The 13,841-nt window shown below is 45.9% G+C and overlaps 1 protein-coding gene across 11 annotated transcripts in view; it reads right to left on the bottom strand.

Moving 5' to 3' along the window:
• MICAL2 (microtubule associated monooxygenase, calponin and LIM domain containing 2) overlaps window positions 1-13,841 on the bottom strand; it is a 336,247-nt gene that overhangs the window by 155,446 nt on the left and 166,960 nt on the right. For all 11 annotated transcript variants that reach the window (XM_075325683.1, XM_075325690.1, XM_075325688.1 and 8 more), the window contains exon 10: window positions 10,796-10,922. In XM_075325683.1, the coding sequence (XP_075181798.1) occupies window positions 10,796-10,922 (127 nt within the window). The remainder of the gene's footprint in view (window positions 1-10,795; window positions 10,923-13,841) is intronic.

Consider the following 13,841-nt stretch of genomic DNA (forward strand, 5'->3'; position numbering starts at 1 on the left):
TGTGGAGAACAGATCCGTGAACAGATTGCTGATCATCTTCGATTTGAAACGGATCCAGTAAGAAAAAAATGGATCATTTACAAATGCAAGAAAAGTCGATGACTAAGTAGCAATCTGTTAACAGATCCGTTCTCCATAGATTCCAATGTTAAACAAACCGGAAGTCAGTTATTTATCAACGGATAAAAAAGTTGTGTTTTCAGAACTTTTTTGCCAACGGATCTGTGGCGCCCCTGAGGCTTCAGGCGCCACAGGGTACTGCACCTCCATTAGGGTGTAGTACTTATCCTGAGTTCAGGGAAGGTCGGTACCGGTTGTCGACTAACACATACATACCAGGTTGCCCTCCCCAATGGGGACCGGGCCAGGGTAGGGTCACAGTAGGCGGCCACTACAGTGGTGGGTTTACAGGACGCCACCGCACCAGGGGCTCCCCGATCCACTGGAACCTGGGACTCAGGGTCAGGGAGAAGCAGCCAATAGGGGAAGTCAGGAGCACAGTGGGAAGAGCAGGTTGACCTAGTGAGAGTAGTGAACCAGCCGGTGGCAGCGGCTGGGGGCAACAGCTTGGAACAAACAATTACAACAGAGAGAGAGCAGGTTCAGACACAGAGCAGAGTGGACGTGCTGTGAGCCGCTCTGTGGGCCAGGGCGTTCAACTCGGTAGCTGAGGAGAAGCAGGCGGCTACTTCCACAGGACTGGCGCTGTCGGGGTACAGAACCCTAGGGCAGATACACTTCACATTGTCTACCAACTCTGCAAGGGTCGTGGGGAACGGCTAGAACAGTCACCAGACCTGTCCCACTGAGTCTGCAGCAAATAGCATATAGGATCCGGGGTTGAGGACCGGCCCCACAACTGAACTGCGCTATCAGTATACAGAACCGGACACACTTTACTGACACCGGGATCCCTGAGTCCTTCACGCCACAGGGGTCCGATACTTAGCGCATCAAAGGAGGAAGGGCTCACAGGCTGACACACACCGGACTTGACCTTTCACGGATCTGGGATCGGCTGGAGCCTATTATGGCGGAGATCGGTACTCTGGGGCAGTGCCTGAAAAACTTGTGAGTGAAAAACCTGGAACCGCAGCCCCTGCCTCTGCCTCTCCTTTACCAGTGCCTTCGCCCAGCGCTTTGGTGCCAACGGGGACTATCACCAACCCCGTCCGTCCTCCATCATCCTCCCCAGGGTAATCCCGCTCCGCCTGTGGGGAGTGACACCATCCCTGCTGCGACCTTCACCATCAGCCCCGGAGAGCAGCACCCGCAGCAGCGGCCAATCCCTGGCCACGTACCACAGGTGGCATCATGACCATAAAAGACTTTCCTAAAAACTCTAACTACCCCCCTCCACCCTCCTTTCTGTACGCCTTGGGTTAACGGAACCGAGCCAGGCCCCCCCCCGTGACATTGCAGAGGATCTGCACCCCGGCCTGGTGATGAGTAGGTTAAAACACCTGCCCCGTGGGGTGCTACAGATCCGTTTTAATGGATGATTACTGGACGTGTGAACTGAAGTGAGCAGATCCAATAAGATCTCTTACAAAACAAATGCATTTATACTTCATTGAACCTTAATGCTTATCAGAAGATTCTCTATAAAATCTATGCTTGCTGGCAGTGAATTGTTACATTCAATGGATGAAACTCTTCCTTTACCAAGTCCAAGTGACACTGCTGAAGCTTTGTTACAATGTATAAGCAAAGGCAATCCCCGCTAGTGTAAATGCGGAAGCAGATCTATGAGAAGGTCTTTGTCTTCACTTGCACGACTGTTGTAGAATGTGTTTAATGTTGCGACAATTGTAGTCGCTTGGTACAAAGGGGATCGATTCAAAATTTGCAGACGAATCTACAGCATTTTGCAGCACATAAAGTGGATGAGTTTTATTGTTTCTACTGAATCCACATGGAAAACGACTTTTGTTGCATCTTATTTAATCCACAATTTCTGCTGTGAAAACTTTTAATGTAGACTTTATAATGCGGACTCTAAAGCTGAAAGTCGGACCCCTGTCCTGGCATTGTTCTGCTTTTTCCAAAAAAAAAAAAAAGCATGTTCGGAACTTTACTGATTTTTCAATTCCAGTAATGCAATTTAAAGGGAAAGCCGTTCCCACCGATCAGCTGTGTTTTTTAACCTGCTTCCCATGCGCACAGCGGAGGTAATCCAAATATCTCCGCAGCGGCGGCCGCTGGGTGACTTTACTTTGTATCAGAGATTACACCCGTCTCACACTGAGCACATGTAAATATACACTTCTCCCGCCTGAAGGAATATCCATCACCAGCGCAGGTTACAGTAAAGTCTCCATCAGCATTTTCTGCAGCCGTGCGGTCATATTACACAGCGACGGCACAAATCACATCGCCTGGAACTCCAGGACAAAGTCCCAACATGAACTACAAACAGAACTGATATAAATGATCCCAATATTCCGGTAACCATAGAGACAAGACTGATACATAGTAACAGTTCACATAAATAAGAGCTGTAGAGCGCTGTGTACACTGGTGTGTTATACACAGGAGGATCATTCCTGGTGGGACAGCTTAATTTAATTTAATAATGAGGTTTATTTATTAAAGAAGTGACTCAGGGGCTGGACATTCAGATGTAGTCATGGTGTTAGGGGCACTTTGCACGCTGCGACATCGCAAGCCGATGCTGCGATGCCGAGCGCGATAGTCCCCGCCCCCGTCGCAGCGGCGATATCCTTATCACTACGGCAGCTTCACATGGACTCACCTGTCCTGCGACCGTCGCTCTGGCCGGCGACCCGCCTCCTTATTAAGGGGGCGGGTCGTATGGCGTCACTGCGACGTCACACGGCAGGCGGCCAATAGGAGCGGAGGGGCAGAGATGAGCGGGATGTAAACATCCCACCCACCTCCTTCCTTCCGCATATCCTACGGAAGCCGCAGTGACGCCGGTAGGAGATGTTCCTCGCTCCTGCGGCTTCACACACAGCGATGGGTGCTGCCGCAGGAACGAGGAATAACATCGGACCGTCGACGCTGCATCGATGATACGCTTTTGCGCTCGTTAATCGTATCATCGAGCCTTTACACACTACGATGTCGCATGCGATGCCGGAAGTACGTCATTTTCAATTTGACCCCACCGACATCGCACCTGCGATGTCGTAGTGTGCAAAGCCCGCCTTAGACTTTTATAGGCCTAAGACACACATTCGTGCCGCCGGTATGTGTTTGGCAGTTTTTTCACGTACCGGCGGCACGGAGACACGTGGACCTATGTTTTCATTATTGTTTGGACACACGTAAGTATTTTGGAACGGAACGTGTGTCCCTTCCGTACTTACGTGCCTCTGTGATTTCTTCAAGCTGACATGTCCCCGTATTCTCCGGCAGCACGGGTGTCACACGGCCCGCACCCGTACCACACGGATGTAGTGTGGATGCAGTTCCGTGTGACATTCGCCGGAGAACACGTGTCATTAATTGAAAAATAAAAAAAAAACACATACTCACCTCCTTATTACCTGCAGAATCTTCCGCTGCTAAATGTTCCTGCCGGCCGCCGCTTGTTATAAGCGTGTAAAGGAGGTGGGCGTGCTGTCACAGGAGCTAATCTCCGCCCCTCTGGAAGCAGGGTCAGCGGGGAGTGGACGTGGCTGGAGCCGAAGATCAGAACCCTGGACAGCAGCGCGGACCACTTGAGTATGCAAATTACTGGTTCTCCGTGTGCTATCGCAGATAGCACACGGAGAACACATGTGGCCCGCACGTACCAGAGACACGTACTTACCACACGCAACACGCAGGGTAAATACGTGTCTCGCGGCACGGGCGTGATTTTCACGTGAGTGTGTTGGAGGCCATATACAGCATTCTACCATGCTGTATATAAGAGCACAGGCCGCTGTGTAGAACATAAAAATCACTTTATAATACTCACCTAAGGGGCGGTGCAGTGCAGACTGGTCAGATGGACGTCTCTGTTCTCCGGTACCGGCGCCTCCTCTTTCGGCCATCTTTGTCCTCCTTCTTCTGAAGCCTGTGTGCATGACACGTCCTACGTCATCCACAATAGCCGGCATTGAGGTCCTGCGCAGGCGCACTACAATAATTTGATCTGCCCTGCTCAGGGAAAATTAAAGTGTGCCTGTGCAGGACCTCAATGCCAGCTAGTGTAGATGACGTAAAACGCGTCATGCACCCAGGCTTCAGAAGGAGGACAAAGATGGCCGAAAGAGGAGGCACCGCACGAGGAGAATTGAGACGGCACCAACCGTTTAGGTGAGTATTATAAAGTGATTTTTACGTTCTACACAGCGGCCTGGGCTCTTATACACAGCATGTTAGAATGCTGTATATAAGAGCTCACTGGTGGTGGCCACAGCTTATAGTCACCAAATCTGGTGACAGGTTACCTTTAAAAAAGGATTCAGCCTCAACCTCCTTATAGAGACATAAAGTACAAGACAAGTGGAGTTCAAAAAGACTCTGTGGGGTATTTTTTATACCGGCACAAGAACATAGTTTACTTCTTGTGTCCTCTTGAAAAATCACAAGCAGAGGTCCACTTCAATTCTGCTCGTCTCATTGTACTGTATGGCTCTGCTGAAGGGTCTGAGTCACGTTTTTTGGTGCTTCATACGAGACATCCAATGGAAAGGGAAAAAGGTAATGTAAATAGCCCCTAAGGAACATATAAAAGAACAGAAGTCTCTCCCCCACTCATGTCACCATGGGTAACTCATGCTCATTGGAGATTTTAGTGGTGGGATCAGAAACTGTCTTCATCCTCCATTTGTGTTAGGCTACATGCGCACGTTGCAGATTTGGTGCAGAGATTTTCTGCATCAAATCTGCACCTTCTGGCAGAAAACACACCAAGGGAAATTAGCAATATACAATAGGAAGATCCACAATGATAAGGTTAAGTAGCTGGACCAGTCACTGAGCCAAAAAAGTAATCAGACATAAAACGTAACTTTTACTGTTCCACATATAAAAATGAACTGTAGTTCATAAATGAGTTAAAACCAGGGTTCACAGTCGCCCCAATGATTGGACGATCAAACGGACCAAAATATAAGGAATATTAAGATCCTACACAACACGGACTGCCTCAGCTGGTTTGCATTCAAATGTACAATTGTGCCATCATAAGCACTATATCCAACTGAAAAAAGAGGTATACACACAAATAGTTTGTCACATTAAGAACCCCAATTAAGGGAAACTGTCTCTGTGTGTATTATAGGCAGATATTCTAAACACTGAGGAATTAGAAATAGAAAATATTCCTCTCTGATAAGGAATGGTCTTACCAAATCCCAGAATCATAGGCAGGCATTATACAGGTTACCGGCTCAGATACGGGGGGCTGTTTCTCAGCACATCAGATCCCATACAGCCAGATAACCTCAGTCAGGCAATTTCAATGGTTCCCACTCCCAACGTTTCAAACTGGATCATCAGGGGAGTCCAAGTGGGATATCAGCAGTGGACGTCACTAGGCATCGCTTTCACATGACCCTCCACAGGTGCCCGATTCACTACAATATCAGTAAACAAGTATCAGAAAAACGCCCAGGGAACTGCCGATCAGGCCGCATTTATCATGCCCCATGATTATATTAACTCACCTCATCCAGGCGTGTGTCGAACCTAATTCAGGCTTGCCGCGCTTAGCATTTGGAGTGACGCTCCAAATATAGCACCGCGCATGCGCGGATTCGTTGGAATAATGACGCGCACTCCCAGAATACCTCCGGGCCGGAAGTTACGCATCATCAAAGGCAGCATCGCTTAAGAGATGTCACCGTCCTCACCCAATGTCATCACATCCGGGTGGGTGGAACGCAAACAGCTCCATTAGATAGATACACATGTTAACGCTGCCTAGCAACCTCGGTTCCAAATACCATGGCCGCGTTTATAATTATATGGCATTAGGCACAGGTCCACATAGAGATGCCGGTATATATTAGCAGTGTCACAGGTCAGGTTTATACTATGATAAAAACGCACTAGGCTAGTGCAGCCAAAAAGATGTGGAACAGAGACAGATGTGAAAGAAAGATTAAAAACCGAGAGCTTCTTAAAGATTAAAAAACGAGCCTATTTCAAAAAACTATCGAAAACACAGGGTCAATTGAAAGTCAGTGTCCAGATGGGACCCACAGAGGGAGGGCCAATCCACAGGAGGCGGCCATCAGGACTGTAGGGGCAATTATGTATGTATGTTGTTTTGATTTGTTGTTTTGAGGAAGGGGAAAATGGACAAAATCATCTAGACATGGTTCCCAGAAAAGGACAGGGTCTAAGAGACTAAGGTGCATACTGGCCACTGACCCTAGATATAATTACACACTACCTAACATGTGGGGGTCGGCACCCTATCATAACCCACGCCCATGGTGCCCCCACTCGGGCGTCGACTTTCCCCCCTAACAGGGCCCTAAAACTAAGGTGCTCCTAAGAAAGGGGGAGAAAGAGAGAGATTCATTTAGTCCCGTCGGCACCATGGTATCCAGGGTATAGATCCAGAAGCATTCCTTCTGGAGGATGGTCTTGTCCCAGTTTCCACCGCGTAGGGGAGGGTGGATCAAATCAATGCCCAATACCCTAAAGCTTCCCAGATCGCCATTATGGGAGGCGTTGAAATGTCTTGCCACTGGTGTGTCACTTTTATTTATGATGTCATTTTTGTGTTCCCCCACTCTGCGCCTCAGCTCCCTGATGGTCTTGCCCACATACAGCTTACCGCAACCACAGCTCACCTTGTACACCACCCCCTTTGATTTTCAAGTTATAAATGACCTCAAAATGCCTGTTGAGTTTTTGAATTCCTTTCCTTCCTCTACATACTTGCAATTAATGCAGTCATAGCACTTAAAACAGCCTTTCACATCACTTTTTTTGGCTGGTTTATTATCTTGGAAGTGGCTATGGACCAATCTGTCACTCAAAGATCTCGCCTTTCTATAAGTGACAGATGGGTGATCCGAAAGATGTTTGTCAAATGAAGGGTTCATATGTAATATGGGCCAGTGTTTAGACAGTATTTTCCTTAGGTCCACTGCACCATTATGAAATGTTGTAATGAACCTTAGGGTGTCCGGGGTGGTGGCATTTTGACGGTTGGAATGTAGTAAACCACTACGATCTAAACTGCATGTGGACTTGTAGGCCTTAATAATGACCTGCTCCGGATAGCCCCTCTCTCTCAGGCGTCCCATCAGGTCAACTGACTGTGTTTCAAAAGCAACATCATCTGAACAGTTTCTCCGCATCTTTGTAAACTGTCCCTTAGTAATCCCCCTCTTGAGGGAGCCTGGATGGGCGCTCTCCCATTTTAACAAGGAGTTGGAGGAGGTGGCCTTTCTATACGTTGTTGTTCTTAGGCGGCCCTCTGGTCCTCTTTCGACCACAACATCGAGGAACGCCAGCTTATCTCCACCTACTTCACTAGTGAAGCATAGGCCAATGTTATTATTGTTCAATTTAGCCATAAACGCGTGGAAATCCACCTCCGGGCCCTTCCAGATAAGGAAGACGTCGTCTATGTATCTAGTCCACAAGACGACGTCCTCCGTATCCATCAGGCCACCAAAGACCACCTTCTCCTCCCACCAGCCCAGGAGGAGGTTGGCATACGATGGGGCACAGCACGTCCCCATCGCAGTCCCCCCGAGCTGATGGAAGAACCTCCCATCAAAGGTGAAGACGTTCTTGGTCAAGCAGAAAGTGAGGGCCTTGATGACAAAGTTGTTATGCTGCATGTATTGATTCCCTCTAGTGCTGAGGAAATACCTCACTGCCTCCACCCCAGCCTCATGGGGGATGGACGAGTACAGTGCCTCCACGTCGATACTACACAGTAGCATGCCTTCCTCAAGAAAGATATCGTCAATTCTACGTAGGAAGTCAGTGGTGTCCCTCAAGTACAAGTTGAGGGAGACCACAAAGGGACTTAAAATCCTGTCAACATAGATGCTCAATTTCTCTGTTATACTACCAATACCCGACACAATGGGTCGACCTCTCAAGGGGTTACACCCCTTGTGTATTTTTGGCAAGATATAGAACGTTGCCATTACTGGGAAAGTAGGTAATAGGTAGTCAAACTCATTTTTGTTTATAATATTCAAATCAAGAGCTTCATCTAGCATGTTCCTTAATTCGTTTTTAAATCTCAAGATTGGACTTGAGTCAAGTCTGACATAACATGCCTCATCATTAAGGATCTCAAGACAAATGCTTTTATAATCCTTAGAGTCCAGTATCACCACATTGCCCCCCTTATCAGAGGGCTTGATGGTGATACTGGAGTCCTTTTCCAAAGTTTGTAAACTGAGCATTTCCATTTTTGACAGGTTATACTGACCCCTACGTGTTCCTGTGCTATTTTTTATGTCCTCAGTCACCAAATTGACGAAAACATCTATTGCATCAGTCTCTGCACAAGTAGGCGGTGTTTTCATGCTTCTATTTTTGAGGTCCGTAAATGGCCCTTCACCAAAATCATTCGGATTAGTGTCACTCAGGTGAAAGAGTAATCTAACGTCCTCTAAAAGGTCTCCTGGGATTCCTAGTTCAGCTGATGATTTCTCATTTTTTCTGTCAAATTTTTTTTTCCATTTTAAGCGTCTAGCAAATAAGTTAAGATCCTTAATTGCTGTAAACTCGTTGAAATCAGTGGTGGGGACAAAGGACAAGCCTTTGTTCAAAACCAGTAGCTCAGTATTATTGAGGGGTCTAGAAAACAAATTTATCACCTGAGGAGCTCCACCCATTATATGGGATTTGGTTGACAATGGCGATCTGGGAAGCTTTAGGGTAATGGGCATTGATTTGATCCACCCTCCCCTACGCGGTGGAAACTGGGACAAGACCATCCTCCAGAAGGAATGCTTCTGGATCTATACCCTGGATACCATGGTGCCGACGGGACTAAATGAATCCCTCTCTTTCTCCCCTTTCTTAGGAGCACCTTAGTTTTAGGGCCCTGTTAGGAGGGAAAGTCGACGCCCGAGTGGGGGCACCATGGGCGTGGGTTATGATAGGGTGCCGACCCCCACATGTTAGGTAGTGTGTAATTATATCTAGGGTCAGTGGCCAGTATGCACCTTAGTCTCTTAGACCCTGTCCTTTTCTGGGAACCATGTCTAGATGATTTTGTCCATTTTCCCCTTCCTCAAAACAACAAATCAAAACAACATACATACATAATTGCCCCTACAGTCCTGATGTCCGCCTCCTGTGGATTGGCCCTCCCTCTGTGGGTCCCATCTGGACACTGACTTTCAATTGACCCTGTGTTTTTGATAGTTTTTTGAAATAGGCTTGTTTTTTAATCTTTAAGAAGCTCTCGGTTTTTAATCTTTCTTTCACATCTGTCTCTGTTCCACATCCTTTTGGCTGCACTAGCCTAGTGCGTTTTTATCATAGTATAAACCTGACCTGTGACACTGCTAATATATACCGGCATCTCTATGTGGACCTGTGCCTAATGCCATATAATTATAAACGCGGCCATGGTATTTGGAACCGAGGTTGCTAGGCAAGGTTAACATGTGTATCCATCTAATGGAGCTGTTTGCGTTCCACCCACCCGGATGTGATGACATTGGGTGAGGACGGTGACGTCTCTTAAGCGACGCTGCCTTTGATGATGCGTAACTTCCGGTCCGGAGGTATTCTGGGAGTGCGCGTCATTATTCCAACGAATCCGCGCATGCGCGGTGCTATATTTGGAGCGTCACTCCAAATGCTAAGCGCGGCAAGCCTGAATTAGGTTCGACACACGCCTGGATGAGGTGAGTTAATATAATCATGGGGCATGATAAATGCGGCCTGATCGGCAGTTCCCTGGGCGTTTTTCTGATATTTGTTTACTGATATTGTAGTGAATCGGGCACCTGTGGAGGGTCATGTGAAAGCGATGCCTAGTGACGTCCACTGCTGATATCCCACTTGGACGCCCCTGATGATCCAGTTTGAAACGTTGGGAGTGGGAAGCATTGAAATTGCCTGACTGAGGTTATCTGGCTGTATGGGATCTGATGTGCTGAGAAACAGCCCCCCGTATCTGAGCCGGTAACCTGTATAATGCCTGCCTATGATTCTGGGATTTGGTAAGACCATTCCTTATCAGAGAGGAATATTTTCTATTTCTAATTCCTCAGTGTTTAGAATATCTGCCTATAATACACACAGAGACAGTTTCCCATAATTGGGGTTCTTAATGTGACAAACTATCTGTGTGTATACCTCTTTTTTCAGTTGGATATAGTGCTTATGATGGCACAATTGTACATTTGAATGCAAACCAGCTGAGGCAGTCCGTGTTGTGTAGGATCTTAATATTCCTTATATTTTGGTCCGTTTGATCGTCCAATCATTGGGACGACTGTGAACCCTGGTTTTAACTCATTTATGAACTACAGTTCATTTTTATATGTGGAACAGTAAAAGTTACGTTTTATGTCTGATTACTTTTTTGGCTCAGTGACTGGTCCAGCTACTTAACCAGAAAACACACCAAAAAACACATGATTTTTTAGTGTTTTTGTGCCATGTATGTTGTTTAATAAAGTCCATGGGTGGAAGGGCTAAAAAAAATGCCAAAAAAACGCACCAACAATTGACATGCTGCAGATTATTTTCTGCACCAAATCTGCAAAGAAAAATAAGCAACGTGCGCACAAAACTTCAGGATTCTCATTGACTTTGCAGACTTAAGTCACAATCTGCACCAAATCTGCATCAAAAAACGCTCACAGCCTTAATTGTATCGCTTTGTGTTACTCACCTGATGAGTGCGGACGCAGTTGGAGTTGAGGTTGGGATATCGCGTGCCGGGGTCGATCGTATACTGGTCAAAGTTTTTGCTGATGTTTTCGGGTGTTGTCTGAGGTAGTAAGCGATAGATACTTTCCCTGATACAAGGAAAAAAACAAATAAAAACATAAGTACAGTCATAAAGAATCAGATCCCCGCACCCCCCTCTGGTGTATAAGCTCTGTGCCAAAATTGCCAAGTCAGACTGTGGTCAGGATTCTGGAGACTGAGGCTGTGGACAAGACGCTAAGTATGTAGCCCCTCGCACACTTCATGAGGTCATCGCTTTGTGTGTATCTCCAGGGTATAATCTTCTCTCTGCTGCACAGTCGGGGAATCAAGACTTTCACCGGAAAGCTCAAACAATCCTCATTCTTCTTTGATTTTTGACATCTAATTTTTTACTCCTCAACCACAGACAAGTGAGTCAGGAATGAAACAAGACGGTGCGCCATTATGTCATGCATTACATCAGCTCCCGGCATCGTATAGCTAGCAGCCATGGAAAAGGGACCGTATTGTTACCTTAGTTCCATTCATAGGGCCAGAACATATGAGTGGGGGTCTCAGTGTAGTTTGGGACCTCAGGAAACTCGTTCACTTTCCCTCCACTCTCTATAAAGACACATCTGCATGTTTTTCTCTCCACTCTCTATAAAGACACATCTGCAGGTTTTTCCCTCCACTCTCTATAAAGACACATCTGGAGGTTTTTCCCTCCGCTCTCTATAAAGACACATCTGTGGGTTTTTCCGTCTGCTCTCTATAAAGACACATCTGCAGGTTTTTCCCTCCGCTCTCTATACAGACACATCTGCAGGTTTTTCCCTCCGCTCTCTATACAGACACATCTGCAGATTTTTCCCTCCTCTCAAAGACACATCTGCAAGTTTTTCCCTCTATTCTCTATAAAGACACATCTGCAGGTGGTTCCCTCTGCTCTCTATACAGACACATCTGCAGATTTTTCCCTCCTCTCTCTATAAAGACTATCTGCAGATTTTTCCGTCCGCTCTCTATAAAGACACATCTGCAGGTTTTTCCCTCCGCTCTCTATACAGACACATCTGCAGGTTTTTCCCTCCGCTCTCTATAAAGACACATCTGCAGGTTTTTCCCTCTGCTCTCTATAGAGACACATTTGCAGGTTTTTCCCTCCGCTCTCTATACAGACACATCTACAGGTTTTTCCCTCCGCTCTCTATACAGACACATTTGCAGGTTTTTCTCTCCGCTCTCTCTAAAGACACATCTGGAGGTTTTTCCGTCCACTCTCTATAAAGACACATCTGTAGGTTTTTCCGTCCGCTCTCTATAAAGACACATCTGCAGGTTTTTCCCTCCACTCTCTATACAGACACATCTGCAGGTTTTTCCCTCCACTCTCTATAAAGACACATCTGCAGGTTTTTCCCTCTGCTCTCTATAAAGACACATCTGCAGGTTTTTCCCTCCACACCCTATAAAGACACATCTGCAGGTTTATCCCTTGGCTCTCTATACAGACACATCTACAGGTTTTTCTCACTATCTGACATGACATCAGAATAAACCTTTCCCGTTTTAGGTCAATTTGTAACCAAAATTATTGATATTTGCCAAATGCCAGAATAATGAGGGAGAGAATGTTTTAAACTACTTTCTGCAAAGTCAAAAGTTTCCCTTCATTTCATTAGTATTTGGTAGCATTGCCCCTAAACTGTATGACATTGGTAAAACATTTTGGATCTCCTTCCACAAGCGTCTCACAATAGTTGGTAGGAATTTGGGCCGATTCCTCCCGACAAAACTGGTGTAACTGAGCCATGTCTGTAGGTCGCCTTACTTGCACCGGTCTTTTCAGCTTTGCCCATAAATTTTCAATAAGATTGAGATCAGGGTTTGTGATGGCCACTCCAAAACAACAACAATGCTGCAGCACCCGTGTTTCACAGTTGGGATGGAGTTCTTAGGCTTCAAAGCTTCTCCCTTTTTCCTTCAAACATAACAATGGTCATTATGGTCAAACAGTTCAATTTCAGTTTCATCAGATCACAGGACATGTCTCCAAAAATGAAGGACTTTCTTCCTGTGTGCATTTGCAAACATTAATGTGGCTTTCTTATGTTTCTTTTTGAGTAATGGCTTCTTCCTAGCAGAGTGGCCTTTCAGCCCATGTTGATTTAGTACTCGTTTCACTGTGGATGACACAATCTTACCAGCTTCCACCAGCATCTTCACAAGGTCTTTTGCTTTTGTTCTTGGGTTGATATGCACATGTCTGACCAAAGCACGTTCATCTCTGGTACACAGAACCTGTCTCCTTCCTGAGCGGTATGATGGCTGGACATTCACATCTTGTTTGTACTTTCATATAATTGTTTGTACAGATGAACATGTATGAACCAGACTTGTGCAAGTCCACAATTCTCTTCCTGAGATCTTGGCTGATTTCTTTTGACTTTCCCACGTTGCTACATAAAGAAGCCGTGTGTTTCAGGTCTGCATTAATATACATCCACAGGTGTGTCTCTAATTAACTCAGATGTTGCCAATAAACCTATCAGAAGCTTCCAAAGACATAACATCATCATATGGGCGGTCCCACATTGTTTAAAGGCATAGTATTCTCAATATATGTACATTTTTGTCTATATCTAAAAGCTAATAACATCTGGTTCAGGAAACACAATTATAAATACCCTACTATGAAGCTAACAGCAACTGCAAAGAGTGCCCCCTACCATGGAGGACCTGGAATATCTGGAATGGACAGCACATTAAGTTTAATTAGACCGGTGTAATTCTTGAATTTTCTATGTCCCAAAATGTCTACAATGGTTCCTTTCCCATTAAAAAAAAATATTTTAATGTAAATTCCTTTAACAATGATATAAATGCAGACCCACGAGGTGTCATCTAGTTTACAGGAAGCCAAGGGTCTGATAAAAGCTCAGAGATCATCATGTGTAATATGCAGATAACAGAGACAATAGCAGATAGAAAGCATTAATGACCGGGAACTGAAGCTATTTCAA

The sequence above is a fragment of the Anomaloglossus baeobatrachus genome, chromosome 10, assembly GCF_048569485.1.
Source record: "Anomaloglossus baeobatrachus isolate aAnoBae1 chromosome 10, aAnoBae1.hap1, whole genome shotgun sequence".
Lineage (NCBI taxonomy): Eukaryota > Metazoa > Chordata > Amphibia > Anura > Aromobatidae > Anomaloglossus > Anomaloglossus baeobatrachus.